The sequence below is a fragment of the Chamaea fasciata genome, unplaced genomic scaffold (assembly GCF_029207755.1).
Source record: "Chamaea fasciata isolate MVZ Bird 193981 ecotype frontalis unplaced genomic scaffold, bChaFas1.0.hap1 SCAF_10, whole genome shotgun sequence".
NCBI lineage: Eukaryota > Metazoa > Chordata > Aves > Passeriformes > Sylviidae > Chamaea > Chamaea fasciata.
In genome coordinates this window covers 11,534,691-11,555,339 of record NW_027094095.1, presented here as the reverse complement: position 1 = coordinate 11,555,339, position 20,649 = coordinate 11,534,691, and the positions used below count along the sequence as shown (strand labels likewise).

At 38.6% G+C, this 20,649-nt stretch overlaps 1 protein-coding gene across 6 annotated transcripts in view; it reads right to left on the bottom strand.

Annotated features, from left to right (window-relative positions):
- CAMSAP2 (calmodulin regulated spectrin associated protein family member 2) overlaps nucleotides 1–20,649 on the bottom strand; it is an 85,760-nt gene that overhangs the window by 9,848 nt on the left and 55,263 nt on the right. For 4 of the 6 annotated variants that reach the window (XR_010722436.1, XM_066192301.1, XM_066192298.1 and 1 more), the window contains 8 exons: nucleotides 13,422–13,515; nucleotides 12,248–12,341; nucleotides 8,623–8,693; nucleotides 8,026–8,095; nucleotides 5,008–7,219; nucleotides 3,808–3,944; nucleotides 3,079–3,299; nucleotides 1,902–2,001 (listed from right to left, as the gene is read on the bottom strand). Coding sequence is in view for 5 of the 6 variants with exons in the window: in XM_066192301.1 (XP_066048398.1) it covers nucleotides 1,902–2,001; nucleotides 3,079–3,299; nucleotides 3,808–3,944; nucleotides 5,008–7,219; nucleotides 8,026–8,095; nucleotides 8,623–8,693; nucleotides 12,248–12,341; nucleotides 13,422–13,515 (2,999 nt within the window). In the remaining variant the exon portion in view is untranslated. The remainder of the gene's footprint in view (nucleotides 1–1,901; nucleotides 2,002–3,078; nucleotides 3,300–3,807; nucleotides 3,945–5,007; nucleotides 7,220–8,025; nucleotides 8,096–8,622; nucleotides 8,694–12,247; nucleotides 12,342–13,421; nucleotides 13,516–20,649) is intronic. The other 2 variants (XM_066192299.1, XM_066192302.1) reach the window with 1 other exon arrangement.

Here is a 20,649-nt window from a genome sequence, read left to right as displayed (position 1 = left end):
TTCAGCTGGAAAGCCTTCTGATATGAAAAGAAGGCAAGGTAGAACACAATGATTTGAATTATAACCTATAAACCCAAATGCACAATATTTAGTACTTATTGAGTGATGCAAGAAGTTGGCCTTTAGGTGAGGTGTATGTTAATTTTGGGGCTACATCTGTGGGATAGAAACCTAATAGATGTTCTTGGTTGTGAAATAGAATTGCTAATTAGAGATTCATGTTACTTTTAACATGTACTGGCAAACCAATATAATCTCGTGTAGGGACCAAACCACTTCTTGATAGAATGATGAATATGAAGTAAAAATTTAGTTCATTTATACTTATGACGGCAACAACTGGCAGTGAGAACTGCTGTATTTAAGACAGCAAAACAATTTCCCTTCTAGTTTCTGTTTTCACAAGCAGTAACTTCTGGTGCTGTAATTCTTCAGGCTGCACTCAAATGTGGATAATTTTGCATTTAAAAGTCTAAACAAGATTGTCAAGTTTTTCTAAATTATTGTACGATATTTAAAATATTATTGATTGTGGCTACTGCGAAAACCAGTCAAATTTGCAGCTTGGAATGAAAGTTTTCTAAGTGAGAAAAAGGCACAGAATAAGGAAAAAAGTGGTATCATATCAAAATTTGTGTGCATGCTCATTTTCAGTAAAATCAGCAATAGATGAAAATTCAATTTATAATGTATCATACACCTTTTGTGATCAGCACCTGCATGAAGAAGGTGACAAATGTACCACTGAGATTCTCTCAGTGGGATCATCAAAAACAATGGTGATGCGAGGACAAGGTGACAATATGGGTTTGGAAAGATACTGAAAATTCTTTCAACTCTGTTGCTTTAATAATATTTTAAAAGTCTCAACCCCCTAAACAAATGCAAAGCCTGAGGAAGATGTACTGTTCATTACAAGCACAGTACAGCACTGTACAACTCCAGCTCCATACACAGGGCTCACCTCCTGCAAAGCCTGTGTAGATGAACAACATCAAGCCTTTTGTAATAGCTAATATAGCTGGAAGAAATCCCCCTCTCAATTAAAAGTGATAATTTTTAAGAGATGACAAGAGATATTAGGCTAATTGGATAATTCATGAACATTTCTTATGTAATAACTGGAAAGTCAGTTCCTGAGACATCAAAGTAATTGAGAAGTCAACTGAAGCCAGCAGCAGGTTTGTCAGAGCTGATGAATAATGTGTAGTGGCCATGAAGGCATGACATGCAATATCATAATATGTAGAAGTCCTTATCAACCCCCTTCCCCTAGTTTGCCTTTCTTCCCTATTTCTTTTTTATACAAAGAAAATAGTATTTTTCTGAATATTATCAAGTAGTTCACAGAAATAGTAATTTTCCTCTGATGGATAATACAGTTTTTGTATTTTTTTTTCTGTTATTTTCAGGGTTTTTTTCTGTTATTTTCAGGTTTTTAAAGCAAAATAAATTCTGGTGTTTGGAAAAGGCTGTAGTCCTTGTAAGCATTCAATAATTCCCTGTACAAGTGCTAAAGAAAAAAAAAACAAACAGAAAAGAAACTTCTATGTTAAAAAAAGAAAAGCAGCTACATAGTTGCACGTAGCATACAGGTTTAGTAAAACATCCACATGTTAAGACTTGGATACAAGCAGGTGAATTAAAGAGGCTGTGTGAACAGCATTTTGTTTTGACCTCATTTATACCTGCCCAACTGGTTCACATGGTAAAATTTGCAAAACAAATGATGATGGCTTGATTCCCAAATGTCTGACAGTGGAAACTCTCCATGCCTCAAATGAGGAAAACATACCTGTTCTAGGAGTACACAATATATACACAACCTCTAAAAAATTCATGCTAGCTTTACATAGCTGATTATGAAATTTTATTAAATGAAATGGTTATTTTAGCTTTACCTTGGTGTTCTCTTGCCTGACTGCACACTCTCATTGTCCCCTGTATTCAGCGATGCCAATGAAAGACTAGATACTGAAAAAACACGATAAAGCTGTGAACCTGGATAAAAACAAAGTTAAAGCTTATAAACCTATGCAAGTGGGAGAGTCTGTTCATCAGACCAACACCAGCATCTGAAAGTCAGAAAGAGCTTTTCTTCATGGGATTAACACCCGTCCATGATATACCTGCATGCATATGTGCTGCACTTCATGTAAACACTTGCTGACACCCAGCCTTCGGCAGCCGCCGGGGATGGGCTCAGGCTAAGCACTAATGGGAAGCACGGACATGGGAATACTGGCACTACGCAAATCAGAGAATGCAATTAAAGTTAGTAAGTCCTCTTGAAAGAGAGCTTAAGAGACTTAATTTAAAGCCTGAGATGGATTCCTGAAAGGTGTTAAGGAAATACTTTAAATTACACTGGAAGATGGAGGGAAGCGGCCAGAAAAAAATGTAGCACAACAACAAGGGTAGAGGAAGCTGGAACAAAAAGGATCACTGAGCAATCTGGTTATTTTTTGTAATTGTAAATTGACAATACTTCTCCCAGACATTACTCCAAGTTCTTTTGTATCTAAAAGAACACTGAGTTGTTCCACATGGTTAGTGTTGCTATATTCCAAACTATACATGCAGTTGGTAAGCAAAATAGAAAACATACCTAATAGAAAAAACGCATGAAATATAAAAATAACTTTCAAATTTTAATTTTGTCCGTATTGTGTGAGTTTAAGTATTTTTACCTAATGGTCAACATTTTATTTATTTATTTATCTCTTCCTTCATTTATTTGTCTATCTCTTATCTCCCAACTTTTATTCATTCTTAGCTCTACAGGTGCAGAAAGAGATTAGTGAAGAAAACATGGGTGTGCGTGAAACTTGCAACACATATTCGTCCCTCCACTGGGTTTTCAGAGCTAACATTTTTATTTGTTGATATATGCATGCATGCATAGCAGGTAAGTGACATTCATCTTTCCATTTCTATGCCAAATTTTGCTTTCCAGTTTGGACACGCGCAGTTTCAATTTAGCACAAGACACTCAGAAACGCCCGTGCTTGTTAGGACCAAAACCCAAGCTGGTGTTTTAGCATGAACAGACTCTTTTTTCCACATGAACATTGTTACCTGGTGGACCTTTGATTGGTGTCTTAGGTGATTCAATATGATCTCTATGAATAGATTTTGGGCGTGGCTTTTTCTGTTTGATTGAGAGGGAACGTGGCTTTATGACAGTATCCATGTCTTCCATAAGCTTTAGTTGTTTCCTTCTCATATATTCCTGCTTAATAAATTCTCGCCGTGCTCGTTCATCCTCCTTCTTCTGACGTTCTTCTTCTGTTTTGCGTCTAAAAAAATTACCAAAAAATTCAGCAGGAGAAACTTTTCAAATAAGGGATTCCAGCTAGCACAGTGAGGACAACACAGGCATCAGATTTTTGGAACTTCTATGTTCTCAAACACCAGTTAGAGGCAATTGCTTTTAGATTTTCTTACAATTTTCAGAGAGTTTACACTTTTTGGGATATGGCTACTAATAAAACCAAATGCAGGTTTATGAGCTTCATTGCTGTAACTGAGTGAACATTGTGCATTTGTGCAGAGAGAACCCTGTGAGACAGAGGCTGTCTCAGAACTGTGCTCAGGCCAGCACAGCTCCCAGCCTGCGAGAGCTACAGAGTGATGCCACCTGCTGTCCTGCAGGGCCAGCTGGGCTACTCTGCACATCTGGCTCTAGCAGTAAATAACTTGGATATTAAGATGCAATTTTTGGACATGTAGATTACACTTTTAACTAAACCAGACATTTTTATGTTCACCATTACTGATCATTTGGATCAGGACATTTAGTTTTACCTTGTCTCTTCCTTCTTATGTTCTAGTTCTGCTTCCAGCTGCTGCTTTCGAAGCAAAGTCTCTCTTTCCCTTCTCAAACGCTTCTCCAACAATGCTGCTCGTTTCATTGCCATATCATTTTCTGCCTTTTGATCGTCCTAGCAACCGTTTTCAAAGGAAAAGCACCAAAAATATTGAGATCTCTAAATTCAGCAACTGATTTTGCCAAGTCAGTAGACACTTAATTCTGTACACTGGGTATCTTAACATACTCTTGCAGTATTTGGAATAAGTTTATTTTTGAAGATTTTTCCTAAGACTCTTAAAAACTTCATAATGGAAATTTTCCTTCGTGAGTCAAACAAAATTCAACACTGATATGAGAAAACTTGCTAAGTGAGATATTTTAGTTTTGAGTCAGATCTCACATAGCATAATCTACTTCTTTCAGCTTTGGAAGAGTCTACATGTATGAACATGAAGGTAATTATCACAAACCCCAATAAGTATGCACAATATAAAAGTAACTTCTGAGCAAGCCAGGTGTGTTAGAACTGAGGAATGTTTCCAGACAAGCTAAGTCCATCTAGATACATGATACAAAATTTTGGGGTATTCTAAGATGGAAATAAATCTCGACCACTGTCTAACAATATGAATTATAGTTAAAATCCTGTCTGAATACAGCTCTTTAATAAAAAGTCTTCAAGGAATGCTCCCAAATACAAACTTCAAAAGGGAGTCTCAGTGGACTATAATTCCTTAGCCAGCTGAGAGAGGGAAAAAGGCTCTGCAAAGTGCAATTCAAAAATGTGAATAATTTTTAAAAATGCAGGCTGTTATGAACTTCAAAAACTTTTAGGTAAATTTGGGAGTGAGGTGGGGAAGTGAGGGTGAGATGTGAGCATGTGTAATCGAGAGTGCCAAAACACATGTTAAAAATAAATCTACATTCAGCATGCATCTTCCTCCCCAAGACCTCCAAACACTCTTCCATAACTATGAATGGAAAGGGATACTCTGACATGCTCAGAACTGCAATATGGTAGAATCTCACCACTCTTATGATGCCAAATTAATCAAGTCCAAAAGATAAGCCTGCACATTTAGAGTTGCAGTACCGTCTGCTTTGACTTCAGTCATCAGCAACATCCACATTTCAATTAAAGATTCAAACAAAGCTTAACAACTGACATACACATCCACTAGTAGTTCTCTTACCTTAAAAAAGAATCCACAACACACTTTCTGGTCATCTTCAAACTGCTCTCTATCACTCTCACCTTCATATTTCTCAACAGATACCTCGCTTTTTTCTGGTGGCTTCAAATCTGATAAAGAAACTTCAATTAAGTTAGCTGTTTTGGGGGCTGGAGGTGGTAAAATTGGCTGGTTTAGCTGATCTTCATTTGGGGTGAGGCAGACGGTTTCTGTGATAGGCTGAGATAATACTTCAGAAACATTAGATTCAATAGGCTTAATTTCCTTTTCCTCCACCTTCTGCTCACCCTGTTTTGGCAATTTTGGTCCTTCTTCTTTTGCTACCTCTTCTGTAGACTTGACTTCTTTCAAAAGATTTCCCTTTAACTGAGGTTCGCTTACACGTTCACCATCATCTCCAAAGCAAACAAATGATCTAGTCTGAATGGGAACCTGGCTGGGAGAAAACCTCCTCAAACGGGGAAGACTGTCCACGGACCGTGGGGCAGTCAGGGTACGGTTTAGAGGCGTTATTTTCAGTTCATTTGGCCTAGGAGTCCTTTGCATTTTAATGTGAAAAGAGGCATTCTTCCTGTTGGAAGACTGTGGAGATTGATGTGTAGAGCGAGGAGATTCCTGTGAGAAAGGTGCAACAGGAGCTGGAGCTCCCCCTTGCCTTGAAGAAGACTTAAAGTCCCGAATCTGCTTCTGAGGAGAAGGTTGAGGAGGAGAAATAACCCAAGCCTGCTGCTCTCTCATCTGCATCAGCATCTCCTGCTGAAGGGATAGACGTTGCATTTCTTGTTGTAGAAAGTGCAAGGAAGAGTTTAGTTTCTCAATAGATTTTGTATATTCTAAGAGATCTCCATCATTAAGATTTTCTTCTGAGGGGCTTGCTAAATTCCACTGCTTTTCAGCATCCCCAGAAGTAGCAGGAGATTTTAACCATTTGCTATGAGAATTTTCTGGGTTTTCTTTTATTAATTCTGCAGTCTTACTAGTTTGGTCATCTGATTTTTGAGTTTCTTTTTCTTTCAACCGATTGCTGTCAGTGAATACCTTCTCATCTTCAGCTCCTGCTGCTTCCTCTCGGAGGGGTGATACACCATCACCTTTCTTTTTCACAACATTGAGAAATGCTGTTCTTCCCATTTTCTGCCGCTGCTTTGTGAACGCAGCTTCAACTTTCTTCTTCTGCGCTTCAATGGCTCTCCTCTTTTCCTCTAGCTTCATCCTCAGCTGGACCATTTCAGAAGCCAGTAACTGTGTAGTGTCTCTTCCTTGAGGAACAGATGTTTCCTCGGGAATGTGAGCCCAAGCAACCATATGAGGGATGTTCAGCTCTGAACCTTCTGGTGTGGTTTTCTGAGAACTGCTCCCACTGCTTTTGCTATCTGTGTGATTCAACTTCCTAAATTTCTGCTCAGCAAAGCTGGTCATTTTAACGCCTGAGCTTGAAGAAGCACTGCTGCCTGCCTGTGATTTAGTACTTACTGAGCTGGGACAGGGACTTAATTGATCCCTGTGATTGCTAGCCCGCATATCATAATCCTGGAGAAATTTAGATGGCTCTTCCATGTCAGAGTCCATGCTTACAGTATAATCTCTCAAAGAAGAATCCTCATCCATTGTCTCTGGGATATCTTCTGATGGGACGTGTATTCCAGTATCTACTTCTGTGTTGTCAGTCACAGGACTCAGAGCACCTTTGGTGTCTGTGATTATATCTGGGGTAGTCTGATTGGGTTTAATGTTTGAATTCAAGATGCTCATTTCCCGATTGTGAAGAAAGAACCCATTTGTAATTTGGTCTGTTTGGAGAAGTCTGGGAGATTTTTCAGTGTCATGAATTATCTGCAAAGCCTCTTCAATGCTCGGCGTCTCAATCTGATTGCCAAAATCATCCAGAACTGCCCTGTTCTGCAGAGCTCCATTTGGAAACCTGTAGTGTCTGCTCTCATTGGCATTTCTTTGATTTGCATTAAAGGACTGATTGACCTTTGTGTCTTTAAGAGGTGGCATGTCCTTTTCCTCTTCAATATCTTGATTCTCCTCTTCTCCATTCACTGGTTTGAAGGAGAGATTTTTTCTAGAATGCTTGGGCATGCGGTTGATGTTTCCTGAAAGGCCTTCATTGCTCACAGATCTAGGAATTCCTCTGTTTGGAGTAGATACTGGAATGCTTTTCTCTTTGTCAAAAGGAATGTCAAACGAAACTCCATGTAATGATGATCTAATAGAGATCAGAATAAAGAAAGCAACTGAGCAACTCATGGTAATCAATAAAAACAACGAAATATTTGTATTTGGTTATAAAATTATTTTAAGCTGGTAGTATTAAAGGCACTGTAAGGTGTACTGTATTTTACCAAGCTTCAAATATAATAAACATGCGTATATTTTTAGATAGATCAATAGCTGTAAGTATAATAATTTTTTAAAAAGGACAATGGAATAGAATGTAACAACATTTTCTTCAGACTCAGCCAATGCTTTTTACTACTTTGGAATAAATTTTGGGCATTTTAGGAGTATAGAAATTACCACCACAGATAGAAGGAAGATGTGAAAAAACACAGTTTACACACCAGTATAACCCATACCATTTTAATTTTGGTTTAAACCCTACAGATGAACAGTGTATGACTGGTCTAACTGAAAACTAAAACATTCAGCCTGATTGTTCTTAGCATCCCCAAAATAATACAAGCTTAAACACCACTGAGATCATTAGCCATGTTACTGTTACCATGTTTAGTTCACTGTGATGAGTAAATATGAACATATTTAACACCAGCAATTCAAATCTCTGAAGTATAGCTCTTTCAGTGTAAAGAATAAATTATTTATTTCTGAAGACTGTTTCCTATTAACCAGTTTTTACTGCATGATACAGTTTTATCTTTCCTTTTCTACCTTTTCAAGTAGCTTACAAGAATTCTTATTACAGGACTCTGAAAATCCAAACTACAATGGAGCATTTACTGCTACTCGTAACCAAACCCCAGTATTTTGCAACCAGCTTGTAAGGCTACTTACCTTTTTTCTTTGGGCCATGTCCCTACTTGCCCATCTACATAAGACATTGATGTGGACCTCCTGATGACTCCTAAGTGGAACAAAAATAGGACCCAGTGTAACTACCGTGAAAAATGATTTTAACATCACCTTCTGTTGCTTTAACAAATTAATCTGCTTCATTACTCAGAACACTGCAATAGCAAAAAAGTGTTTATGTATTGAAAATACAACTAGAGCAACAAAGCCAATTTCAGCCTGAATATATATTTTACCCCTCATCCTTCAAAGAACTTACTGTTGTGTAAAATATTCTAAAAATCCTACTAAAATATACCACAAATACTTTTTGTAAGCCATCTTCCACATAATCAAAACAGAAGTCAAATTAAAAAAAAACCAACACCACACACAATGCATTTGGTACAAACACAAACTTCCCAGTTGTACATTTTATAAATTACAGAAGTCAATTATGTCAATTAATTAATTTTTCATGTAAAGGTCTCCCCCTATTGCTGCATAAATGATGTTTGAATAAATACAAGCAGGGTAGCAATTTACTCAGAGGACGACACCATGTCTCATTGCCTCTCCCAGCCCTTTGTGAATTGTTACCTGGAACAGATGAATAAGGCTGCTGGGGTGTATGCAGTTGGTGAGGTGCTGTGTAAGCTGGACTTTCCAATCTATAAAGCAAGAGACATTAACTTAGAATTAATACATCAAAAGCCACAATACAAAAGGGTAACCAGTCACCCTGTCCTTGGCCAAGACAAAAACAGATTTATTTTTTGTGATGGGAAAGAAAGCGAGGCGTAGTTCTCTTCTGGAAATATTAATTTATTAACTAAAAAGAGAACACTGTAATAACCTTGGACTGGAACTAATGCAGGTGGACCAAAAAGTCAATAAGGTATTTTTCATACACAAACAGCTACAGAGCTGCTGCACAAGTTTTGTTAATGTATTTGTCTCCTGATTTATTTCATGTAAATGTCTCTATTAGAAGGTTCCATTTTTCAGGTTTGGTTTCAGTAAAAAGTCTAAACAAACATGAACAAAATGAGGCAGCTCCTACTGGCCTCAAAACAGAGTGATTGCAGCCAATATCACATACTTCCCATGCATTTCTATTTTCAGTTGCTTAGTTTGAAACTTCTGCTTTGTGTCAGGACTGCAACATGCACTAGAAGTGGATAAAGAAGATTTTGTGATAGACATGACTTTCTAAATAAAAAATATATTCACCACTGAAGAAGTAATTATTGAGATTTGCTCTGTTTCTACTTACACAGATACTTTATTTGGTTTACAGAGAAGGTCTGTAATTGCGTAGCTGTGCTAATCCAGGATCGGATTAACATAATTCAATGTTTTGATCAAGGTGCTTTTTCATGATCAGAACAAAGACACGTACATGAAGACACATGGATTTGTATGTAAAACACTTCTAGAGAAGCCAGACTTCAAACACAAGCTGGATTAAATCCTTTCATGTTTTGAATTTTGTCCACTGAATTGAAGAGCATACTCCCAAACTCACATTTTTCAGTCAGAATATTTTGTTTAGTGCTATTATATTATGAATACTCTATAGTGTAGAAATGTCTCTAAATAACATTTGCAAGAAGGATATTCACATCAATTTTAAAAAATACAATCTACAAAAGCATCTTTCACAACTATATATTAAATTATTCATTATAGGTTGCCATAAATTCCTGATTTTTTGTGTCAATAACACTACACACTAGCTACATGACGTATCTGTTTTAAATGGCATTCGAGATCTCTGTGAAAATTTTAAAATCCTAATGTCTGTAAGTTATCTTAAAAGAAAAGCATCTTTCCAAATTTAACCCAGCAGCCTGTGAAAATTTGCTACCATGAAGAAAATCTATACACTATATTTTCCTCGGGGAAAGACTGATTCTGGCACCAAGCCTGGGTTCCATGGCAACCTCAGACATCGTAACTGCTCACTGCCACAGTCCCACTCCCTGCTCTGTGCTGGCTCTGGGCTCTCCAGCCAATCCTCTGAGTCATTTCAACAAGCTAAGGCAACAGAAGAACATTCACTTTTTCCAACTGGGTTTATTTTTTCTGTCTTTGTGCGCTGAAATGGCAACTCAAACACTCATGGGGGCAGGAATGCACAGTTGGCACAGGGAGGAAGGCCAGGACCACAACTTCCTGCAGTCAGGGAACCTGCAACCTGTGTGTTGGATTCCAACCATCTGAAATTACTTTTTGGGCCCCTCCTTTGTCCTGCAGTGATGTATCATCAGGATGAAATACCCTGGTTCACGAGGAGAGATACAGCAAATGGCCTTGGGAACCCCTGCTTCAAAGGATTTGTTCAAAACTACTGGTTCTTGTTCTCCTGGCTTGTATGATCAGTTCACAGGAAAATAAAATCATTATCTACAAGAAAACACACTTGGGATACATACAGGGAAAGGATTTGGAAGCCCAGCCTCTAATGGCAGTGAGAAATATTACTCCCTTATTAAAGTCAACATAGATTCCAAAACACTAAAAATGTTCTTAGAAACCTTAAACCTCAAACCCAACCAAACCCTAATCCCTCTCTCCAAAAACAACAGAAAAGGCTAAACAGGATTATCTGGGTTGGAAATCAACTGTTTGCTCTCCAGTTAAAATGCTAATTTTATCCTTCTTCCCCATGCCAGTTTAGACACATTCAATAAACCAAAATAAAAGCCCCAAAATTGTAAGTGTATTGTAACGCTGTCTCTCATTCACTATGTCCTGATCAGATCACTGGAAGGCTTTCTTTACCTTGACAAAAGGAAGATTAAAAAGAAGGCCAAATGTACAATTTATGTCTCCTATTATAGAAAGAATAGGTTGGAAAAGGCCTTTAAGATCATGAAGTCCAGCTGCTAACCCTGCCAAGGCCACCACTAAACCATGTCCATAGGCACCACATGTACACATCTTAAAACGTCCAGGCAGCCTGTTCCAATGCTTGACAACTGTTTCTGATGACAAAAGTTTTGCTAATATCCAATCTAAACCTTTCCTAGTGCAAATGAAGGCTGTTTCCTCTTCTGCTCTACCTTTTTCCGTGGAAGAGACCAATCTCCACCTGTCTACAGCCTTCTTTCAGACAGTTGTGGAGAGTGATTAGGTCTCCCTTGAGAAATTCATCAAGTGTATGATCAGATGATCAGCCATAGAACATTAGGGGAACAGGGTATTTCTATATTGCTTCCTAATCTGTACCAGTAATGCTAAAAATAATGTTTCACATTGCATTGTTTTGTCTGGAATAGAGTGTGTTTTGTTCCTGGTAGCTGGTGCAGTGTTTTGGGTTCAGTGTGAGAGCACTGTTGCTAACACACTGGTGTTCAGTCGGTGCTTTCCCTAAGTCAAGGACTCTCGGTGCCTGGTGGCAGCGAGGAGGTGCAGGAGGAGCTGTGGGGAGTGTGGCCAGGAGAGCTGAGCTGAGCTGGCCCCAGGGACACTGCAGAGCATGGCTGTGCTCAGCATGGCCTGGGGGAGCTGGCCACAGGGGCTCACGGCTGCTGGAGGGAGCAACAGTATGTACTGTGCAGCACTTGTTCTCCTGGGGTTCATTCCCCTCTCTTCTTTACATTACAATTATTGTAATTATTATCACCATCATATTTTATTTTGTTTCAAATTCTTAAGCTGTTCTTATCTTGAGAGGTTTACACTTTCTTTCTGATTGTCCTCCCCATCAGAAGGCAGTTGGGGTGGGGAAATTAATCACGGCATAAGTATTTATTTTTACCTATTTGAATTTCATGGCACTATAGTAACATAAACAAATCAAACTAAACTCATCACTCAGGGTTTTTCTTGCTGTTATCTCAGATTACTTTCATTAAACTTTTGGAAAATTTGCTGTGAACTCCAGAAAAGCAGCTCCTTCAGATCAGACCTGGTCAGCAGCTCCTCTTGAAATTGCAGAGGACAAGGCCACGTGACATTTCTGTGCTGAATGCTGAGGGTTGTTTTGGACGCTGAGAACAGCACCCTGTCCAAGTGTACAAACACAAACAAGCAGCCTGCCATGCAGCAGGGAGGGAGGGCTGAACTATGGGATATTGTACAAAATTCCACAGATTGGATCTGGTAACTCAATCACTGAGCTTTGCAAAAGGCAAATAAACTAAATCAAAAAAATCTGTTTGATTTTGAACAAAAGGGAGGAGATTGTGAATCATTACTAGTGATTCTCTGACATTACCTGGCTACAAAGTCAGAACCAGATGGACCATCCACATAATTTCTTCTGTTAGCATTCAAGCTGTGAGCAGAAGCTGCATCTTTTGCAGGTTCAGCTGCCAGGAAGAACAAAATTCAAGTTATTATAGCTTAGTATTCAGTTAAATTACATAGTAGAAAAGCTATCCAAAATAATCTGAAATAAAGATTTTCAAAGATTTAAAGAACTTTCATTGATTCCAGTATTTAGATTAAAACTGTCACTGCCTTTCATCTTTACGTCCTCCAAAGCTCCCAAACTGGCCCTAATTAAAGAAATGGAGACTGACAAAAAGACTAGAAAAAGCAAGGGAAGAACTAATACAGAAAAATAAACTCAAAAAGAGCCACAAAATTTAAGGAAACGAACAGTTTTAGCAAAAATTGTTCTTCTGGAAGAAATGTTTCTGATAAAAGTTCTTCTCCCCAAACCTTAGATGGACTAGAAAATAGGTTTTTTTGTCACACCCAAAACCAGTTAGCATTATTTAAAGATTTATATCAGATTTGTATGTGCTATAAAGCATAGAAATTAAGAAAAGGTATAAGAGCCACCCAATGAAAATCTCTTCCTAGTGCATGGAAAGCCAATCACAGCACTGCTGCGCGAACATTTCAGTTACCTGAAAAGTTAGTTACCTGAAAGTAGTCATTAACAGATCTCAGGATCTATCTGAGAGGTGGATTTTTAAATTTGAGAACTGCTGATGGAAGATGGTGCCTTTGCACCGGCTACAAAATGCAATTTTACAATTAGCTCTCTATTCCCTTTGCCCAGATTTATGATTCTTTCTCTTGGTATCTTCTCAGTAACACAAGTACTTCAGGCTAAATTCTGTTCTTGGTTTCTTATTATGTTTGTAATTCTTCCATGGGCATAAATGGATTCATGCTTGTTTAGGTCAGGAAAATTTGCAAGTGATTATACCACAACAATTTAAATGAGTTTTTGGTAACAGACAACAAAATCTAATTATGATTTATGAGATGAGATGAAGATTTACAATGAAGAGAGAGTACTCCTCGCCTTCTTTGCGGGGGTTGTACATTGCCAAATCCTGTTAACAAAAATATTCACTGCATCTGTGAACACAATGGCAATCTGTACACATACATATCAAAACATGCATATTAAGGCCAATCCAGAACATAATTACCTTGGGGATGCACAACAACACGGGGCTGTACAAATGATGGCTTCACCACTTCAAACCACCAGAACAATTCTGCCATGAACACCATGTAATTGCTCTACATGAAATTAAAAAAGATGGAGGGAAATAGATGTTAGAATACAAGCCTGCAAATAAACAGATTAAGCAGCATCTGGGAGATGCCTCTGTTTTTCTGCCAGTTTCAGGAGTTTACAATCTCCACTTCTTTTACAATATCCACTGGTTTTTTTAGCAATAGAGACCAGCACAACTGATCTGTAGCACCAATGCATAACTTGACCAGATTGCAACCGATTGGGTTGAAACGTTTCGTAACAAGCATATGCTCCAGCCTGATGTCTTTCAGGGAGGGCAGAGAGGAGCAGGATGGGTCCAAAAAAACGCCTGCCAAAGATCAGCCATTTCCATTAAAAAATAGCAGTGAAAAGGCCATTGCACGGCTAGAAAATGCTTTTTTTTTTAGAAATTTTTAACACGAGAAAGGTATGTTAGCTCTTTGTTTTAGTACAGGAGGCTGGAATCTGATTTTGGCTTTTGTGTTTAGTATGTGCTTTTGTCACACTTGTGAAGTTGTACCCAAACTTACAAGTCTTTAATGCAAAACAAGAAACAGCAGCAGAGCTTCTTTACTACAGGTTAGAACAAGGTTTTAGCTCCAAAGGTTTATGCACTGCTGATAGATATGTCCCTACTGTATGTTCCCATTACACAGCTGTGAAAGACAGAGTATGGGAGCCACTAGATTAAACACTCGGGGAAAAACAGATGAAAAGGAAAAAGCAACTGGTGACAAACTGCGTCAACAGCAACAACAAAAATCAATAGAGGAAAGCCAGGCAGGAGCAGCTGCTGCTGCTGCAAGAGCCTAGGAGGAGTGCACAAAGCCCAGAAGGTTGTTGACTGCGGAGGCTGAAGAGCTCAGAGGCCAAAGCTTCTACATCTTCAGTGCCACTTCGTATCTAGAAACATCAACTGAATGAGATCAGCGAATATCCAGGTTTGAGATGGCTCAAGCAGATGCACAGACCTGTGCCACCAGTCTTACAAAGTCTGAAAATGTAAACAATGCTTACACATTAAACTGGGAAACCATAATTAAACAACTTTTTCAAAGAGTTTCTTCCAAAAATTCGAAACAAAAATGTCATTCTAATTCCAAAACAAACCACAGGCATTAAGGATAAGAATGTAATTTTAAAATAAACAAAATATTTACTAAAAAAACTTTGATAATGAATGAGATAATCTTAATTCTGCATCAGTACACTTGAAAATATAATTTTGAGTATCTGTTTGACACTTTTGCTTCAGATTTATTTTTCCTGAAGATTTCTATATATAGATAAGCCTATACTTCAGCAAACGGATACTTGGAGCAAAAGCCTACTCCTACACTGTATTGTATGGTGAAGGGATCAGGCAGATGTTGCATAGTTATTACACAGAAGTTATAAATAGAATAGGAAAAACCCCATCGCTGCTTATTCAGCTTGGCAGAACTGAATGAGGGAAAGTGCACAGCAGAATCTTTTCCATTCGAGTAAATGTCAAGCACAGCATTTCAGTACCACACACTGATTTCATCAGGAAGCCTAGACCAAGAAAAAGTCAGATGTACTTCTCAGACAAAATATGATTTTTAATACTACAAATTCAAAATATTATAAATTCTCTCTGAATATTTTCCCCTTGGCTCTCCTTAAACTTTTATATTTTTAACTTGATTTTTTTAGTAAAAAATTAAATCATAAAATGTTCTAATCATAGCTTTGTCCCCATCCAAAATAATATTGCATTTAGATACTCCAATTTCTCATGTTAACATTGAAATGCTGCATTTCAACAAAAAATAAACACGCAATAGTGTGACTATTTTATGAAAGACAGATATTCCTTCTGAGAGTTATCCTCTATGCAGTCCTGAGCTGCTGCAAGACAGTTTCTTTTTCTAAAGTCACCAAAGCAGTATTTACTGAACTAAAAATGAAAGTGCTGTACAGCCCACAGAGAACAGCGGCTACTTTAGATGTCTGATGGTGAGCCATCATGATGGAAATCACATTTTCTCACAAGTTATTTTTAGTCAGAAAGGGACGTTAAGAATGATCGAAGCGAAAGACTGATGATCAGTAACAATATTTTTTGGAAAAACTAGCAGTGGGTCTGTAGTAATATTGCTGTCCAGGACTCAAAAGAACGTAGATATGATTTCCATAGATTACGGTGACAGAAATTCTAACAGCTTGCCATATGATTATCACATGCACTCACAACCATATCCAGAAGCATTACAGTAGTTTAACAGTAATAAAACCTAAGGAAGCTCTGAGCGGTCCAGGCTGGCTCAACAGCAGATGGCAGACTTGCAGCTTCAGAGATCATTATTAGTTAAACATTCTCATTTAATTTCATTTAATCTCATTTCATTTCAAATATTTCAAATAAATGGTACCCTTCTAATACCTACAGGTTTTAGATCTGCATATTTATAGAATAACCACAATATCATATACACAAACGACACACATAATTTGTCAGGCTTGCATCTACTAAAACTGGGTGTGAGAGCAGTCATAGAGGCTTTTAGAATTTTTTTCTCAAAATAACACAAAATACACTGTAAATTTTTTACCATGATACTCATTAAAATCTCTGTTCAGTGGGCCAGGAAAATCCACAGCTTTTTTGTTATACAAGTGCCAACGTAAATGCTTCAAGACTGCAGGAGACTGGAGTGTCACAAACTGTCTCGAGAAGGCCAGACTACAGCTGTGCATGGTCCAAACACTACCAGTTTGTCCTCTGTCCTGCCACAGGCTAATAAATGCCACAACAATTCAGTTTTAAAATCCACTATGCTTGTTTCAGAGCAGAACTCAGAGGGAAGAGAGGCCCATTAACATCAGTGAAAGCAAACCACGCTGCTTCCCTTTAAATAATGAGTCAGGAACATTTGGTCCCTCTCAGGGAGAAATTGTCTCAAAAAACTGTTCCCTGGTTGAATCTGACTTTTAATTTCTGATCCTGAATCCTTTTAACCCAGCCAGATGGGAATGAAATGGCTGAACTGACTCCCACCATACATCATAAGAGCCTCACCATGCACAGCCAGCTGCTCTCCCAGGTCCTTAAGGGGCTCCAGTTGCCAGTTCAGGCTAAGGTGAGCAGCCTGGCTGGAGTGGGAGGGAAAGCTGTGCAACACGTGTGGACATTGTGCAGCCCCAAATTTCTAGGGTTTATCTATGCAATGTATTTGAACACTGTTTTTCATGTCTCTGGTGCTGATTACAGCCCCTGCTTATGTTGTTTACAAATAAACACCATCAATATTACATCAGAAAGTACAAGTATTCAAAACTGCCCACGTGCAATAAATATTTTTTTAATATGTCAACCCTTCAGATATCATATACTCCTGTTCAGTTCGGCAGTGGAATAAAAATAGAAGTTGTGGATCTGAATCAAAAAAGATTTGACAGTGCAGATGTTTTTTTCATCACTCTGGTTAGCAATCAGGTGCAAAAAGAAGGTTCCTATTCCATGTGCTTAGCTGTGATTCTGCACAGTTTGGAGTCTGGCCCACATCTAGGTCAGAGGAACGCCCTTTCAGTCAAGACACAGCAATCATCTCCCAGATTTACGTCATTTCACATTCTGAAAGCTTTCATTCTGTAATAAATATGCCTTCTGCATGAGCTTGGGTGAGCAGACTGTACGGATCTCAGCACAGAGCAGGCAGAGGAGCAGCATGTGTGCTGAAGGACCTGCAACCCCCCAGGCAGGAACCGAGAGGCTGCAGAGGCCCGTGGCCCTGCTGAATGCCCAGGAGCACACAGGCTCCGAGCAGCAGGACCCCCCCAGGTCCTTACAGCACCAGCGGCACATGTCTGTGTCAACAACAACAGGCTGTCCAACCCTGGCTCTGCCCACAGGGACAGCAGTTATTACATGCAGACAAAGATTATATGTGTATACACACCCCAAGGGACAAATGAACCCCTTGAGAAACTTTCTGCACATGTTCCCCAAAGCCACTGGTGGGCCACGATGAGCCCCAGCTTCTGGGAGACCACAGGGCGGGGCTCCAACCCAGGAAAAATGATTCTGCGTGCATGTGCATGAGCTCTGTGAGCAAAGAAGTGCTCTGCGTGAATAGTTGTCTCTCAGTAATAACTGAGTCATGCTACTGATAATGGCAGCTGAATTAATAAAAAGTGTTCTAATACCGTGATCTGAGTCTCACCATCAATCCTCTGTCAGTGAAGAGAGAATGTACAACATGTGCACATTAAATGGGTAGCACAAATTTAGGATCACTAAGAAAACAAAACACAAACCCACACGTTTGTAAAGGCTCGGGCAAAGGAACACTTAGAAAAGACAACAATTAACTGCCCCTCAGTCGATGCAATGCCAAGTTCCCCTGTAAGCTCTCAAACCATGGCAAACACCAAATGATTCCAGTTGTCAGTCAGTCCCCTTAGACGGTTAACCTCCTAAATTACTTGTTCTTAGATTTGAAACCTTTGGCCCTACTAGAATAAAATGGCAGAGAATGATCAAAAATTATCAAAAATATAATCAATTACAACCAAAGATGTGTTCTTTAGCTCTTTCAGAAATAATTTTCATGTACCTCATGTGACAAATGGAACATGTGAGATGTTTAATTCTTTCTCTTCAGTGACCATACAATATCCTTACAGTAATTATACATTCCATCGGACAACCAGAGGCTACATACCTCCTATTATATCACAGTGCTAATCAACTGCTGGGACATAGCAATAAATAAGTCGTTAGGGTTCGGCAGGGTGGTTCATACTTCTTGTGATGGCACTTTATGCAAGGTTTTCTATTTCTACAAACATGTTCTTTGAAAGGGCAAAACAAGTGCATGTCAAGTCACAATAAAGTTCCTTCATCTCTGTGTACTTTCCCAGATACAGGTGAAGAACAAGATACTTAGAAAATAAATCCTGTCTGAAGATAAAGCTGCTTACAGGAGAAGGGTAATAAAGCAATCTGCACAACTAAGGACAGATTCAAGATTTCTATTATTTTCTCTTGTTAAATATGCAGGGAGGATTCAGAAAACATTGTGATTATTTTTATGTAATCACTCTCTACTTGTGTTTGTCTGTCTCAAAGGAAAACAACCAGGAACCAGTATGGTCCCTCGTTGGTGCCTCAAGCATCCATGGAATGTATTGAAATATTTTTTTCTTTAATATCAGTAGCCCTGCCTTAGTAAACATCTTATGAAGAGCTTTACAAATGTCTTTCTCTTAGAGGGGAAAAAATAGGCAGTAAAGAGCAACAACACTTTCTGCTTCCTTTGATTATGACACATTAAAGCTGTCTAGAAATCCAGACAAAGCTTATTTCTCCTCTGTGCTAAACCAGAACTAAGCCAACAGCTTCATCTGCTGTGAAATCTGAGAGCCTCTATCAAAGACTTAGGATGCTTAAGCGAAGTCACTGTGTTTCTGTGCATTTCGATGGAAAACTGAAAGCAGGCAGTGTCACCTTGGTCAAGTGCTGCACTAAATTTCTGCATCACATCCTATGTCTAATCTGCCTTGATTTAATGTGCCAGGACAGTGTAGGGTGTCCTAAGAAGAATGTAAGGAATGTACTTTGTGCTGGATCACTTAAGGAGAGGTTCTGCTCTCCTCCTTCTCAAGAACTAGCAGCAAGTCAGGTTACCTAGTGTAATTCCTAGGACCACACAAGGCACACAACTGTAATTCCAAAAACTCTGCTGTGTTTTTTTTTTCCTTGGGGCTTTTTCCAGTAAGATATCAGCAGTTGGTAAAAAATACCACTTTTTCTGTCACCACTATGAATGTAAGAGATTTTTAATCCAAAAGGACAGTGGCACCTACTGTGCAGTATGAGCCACTCTGAGAACAGAAAGGAATTTCTGCTGATTAACAAAGTCACCCCTCTATAAATCCTAAGACTTCATACTATGTACATTTTGTAGGCTGAGATAAGAGTAGCTTCCACAAACAAGTGTAACTCAGTGTGCAATATTTAAAATATCCATTTACAATACAAGTTTTTAAAGTGACAATAAAGTTCTTTGGAGATTAAGCACATTTATTAAAACTTACTCTAATCAGATGCACTGGAAAACTAAGGAGGAGCTCCTTTAACAATTAATTTATTTTTAAAGCAAATTAATTCTTAACACTGGAAAAACCGAGTTTACAACACTAGCTGAAGTTTCCATGCCAAGTTTTAGAAGAAAAACTTGGCAGCCTTGCTTTGTAGCATTTACATCTAAATAAGCTCCCATGCCACAGCAACTTGTAAAAACATGATCACAAAAGGGTTTTCTCAGATCTAGAAATACTCTAAGTCTTTGAAAGAACTCTAAATACTATCTAAAAACAGTGTTCAGAAACAGCAAAATCACTGAGTCTGCAGCACTTTGAAAGTGTGAAGTCTGATGCATTGGGATATTGACAAAATATTTACTACAGGGGTTTTTTTGGGTTTTTTTAAATTGAAGCTTCCTAGTGCATACTGGCTTGAGAAATAATTGAAGCCATTACTATAAAACTGGTCTAACTAATTGTCATGAATCAAAACAAGAATAATCAATTGCATTTATTCCAGAGAGAAATGCAATGAAGGAGCCCTACTCCAGGCCCCTGGGTGACCGTAGGACTGTGAGGTGCAGCCAGGGCAGACTGCAATGCAGCAGACTTCACCAGCGTGAAGGTGGATCACTGCAGGTGAAATTTAACAACACCAAAGCTGACTGAAAGCAGCCACTAAGCAACTTTGCATACACAAAATAAACCAGCAACAGCTAAGTAGTCTAGACTTAGGTCCTACTGCCCTTACTCACCCTGGCAGCTCATTACTTATTTGAAAAGGATTGGGTTCAACCCTACAGGAGACAACAAAGCTGTATTCAAGCTCTGGCCTCTGTGACTCTGCTTCTGAGATTGCTAGAAAATCATAAAAGCAGTGAAATGACCCAGATATTTAGAAACCAATTACATCCCATCTGTAATGGATATGCTGACTTCAGAAAAATAATATTTCATTCCCTAAAGGCAAGCCAACAAGAATCTTAAGCAAATGAAGAGTGTGTTATATAGAAGAAAGTCTTGGTGAAACATAATAATGAAAAATTAAAATTACAATTAGGCAAGGAATCATTCAGTTGCTCCTTTTCTTTCTGCACAGTCTT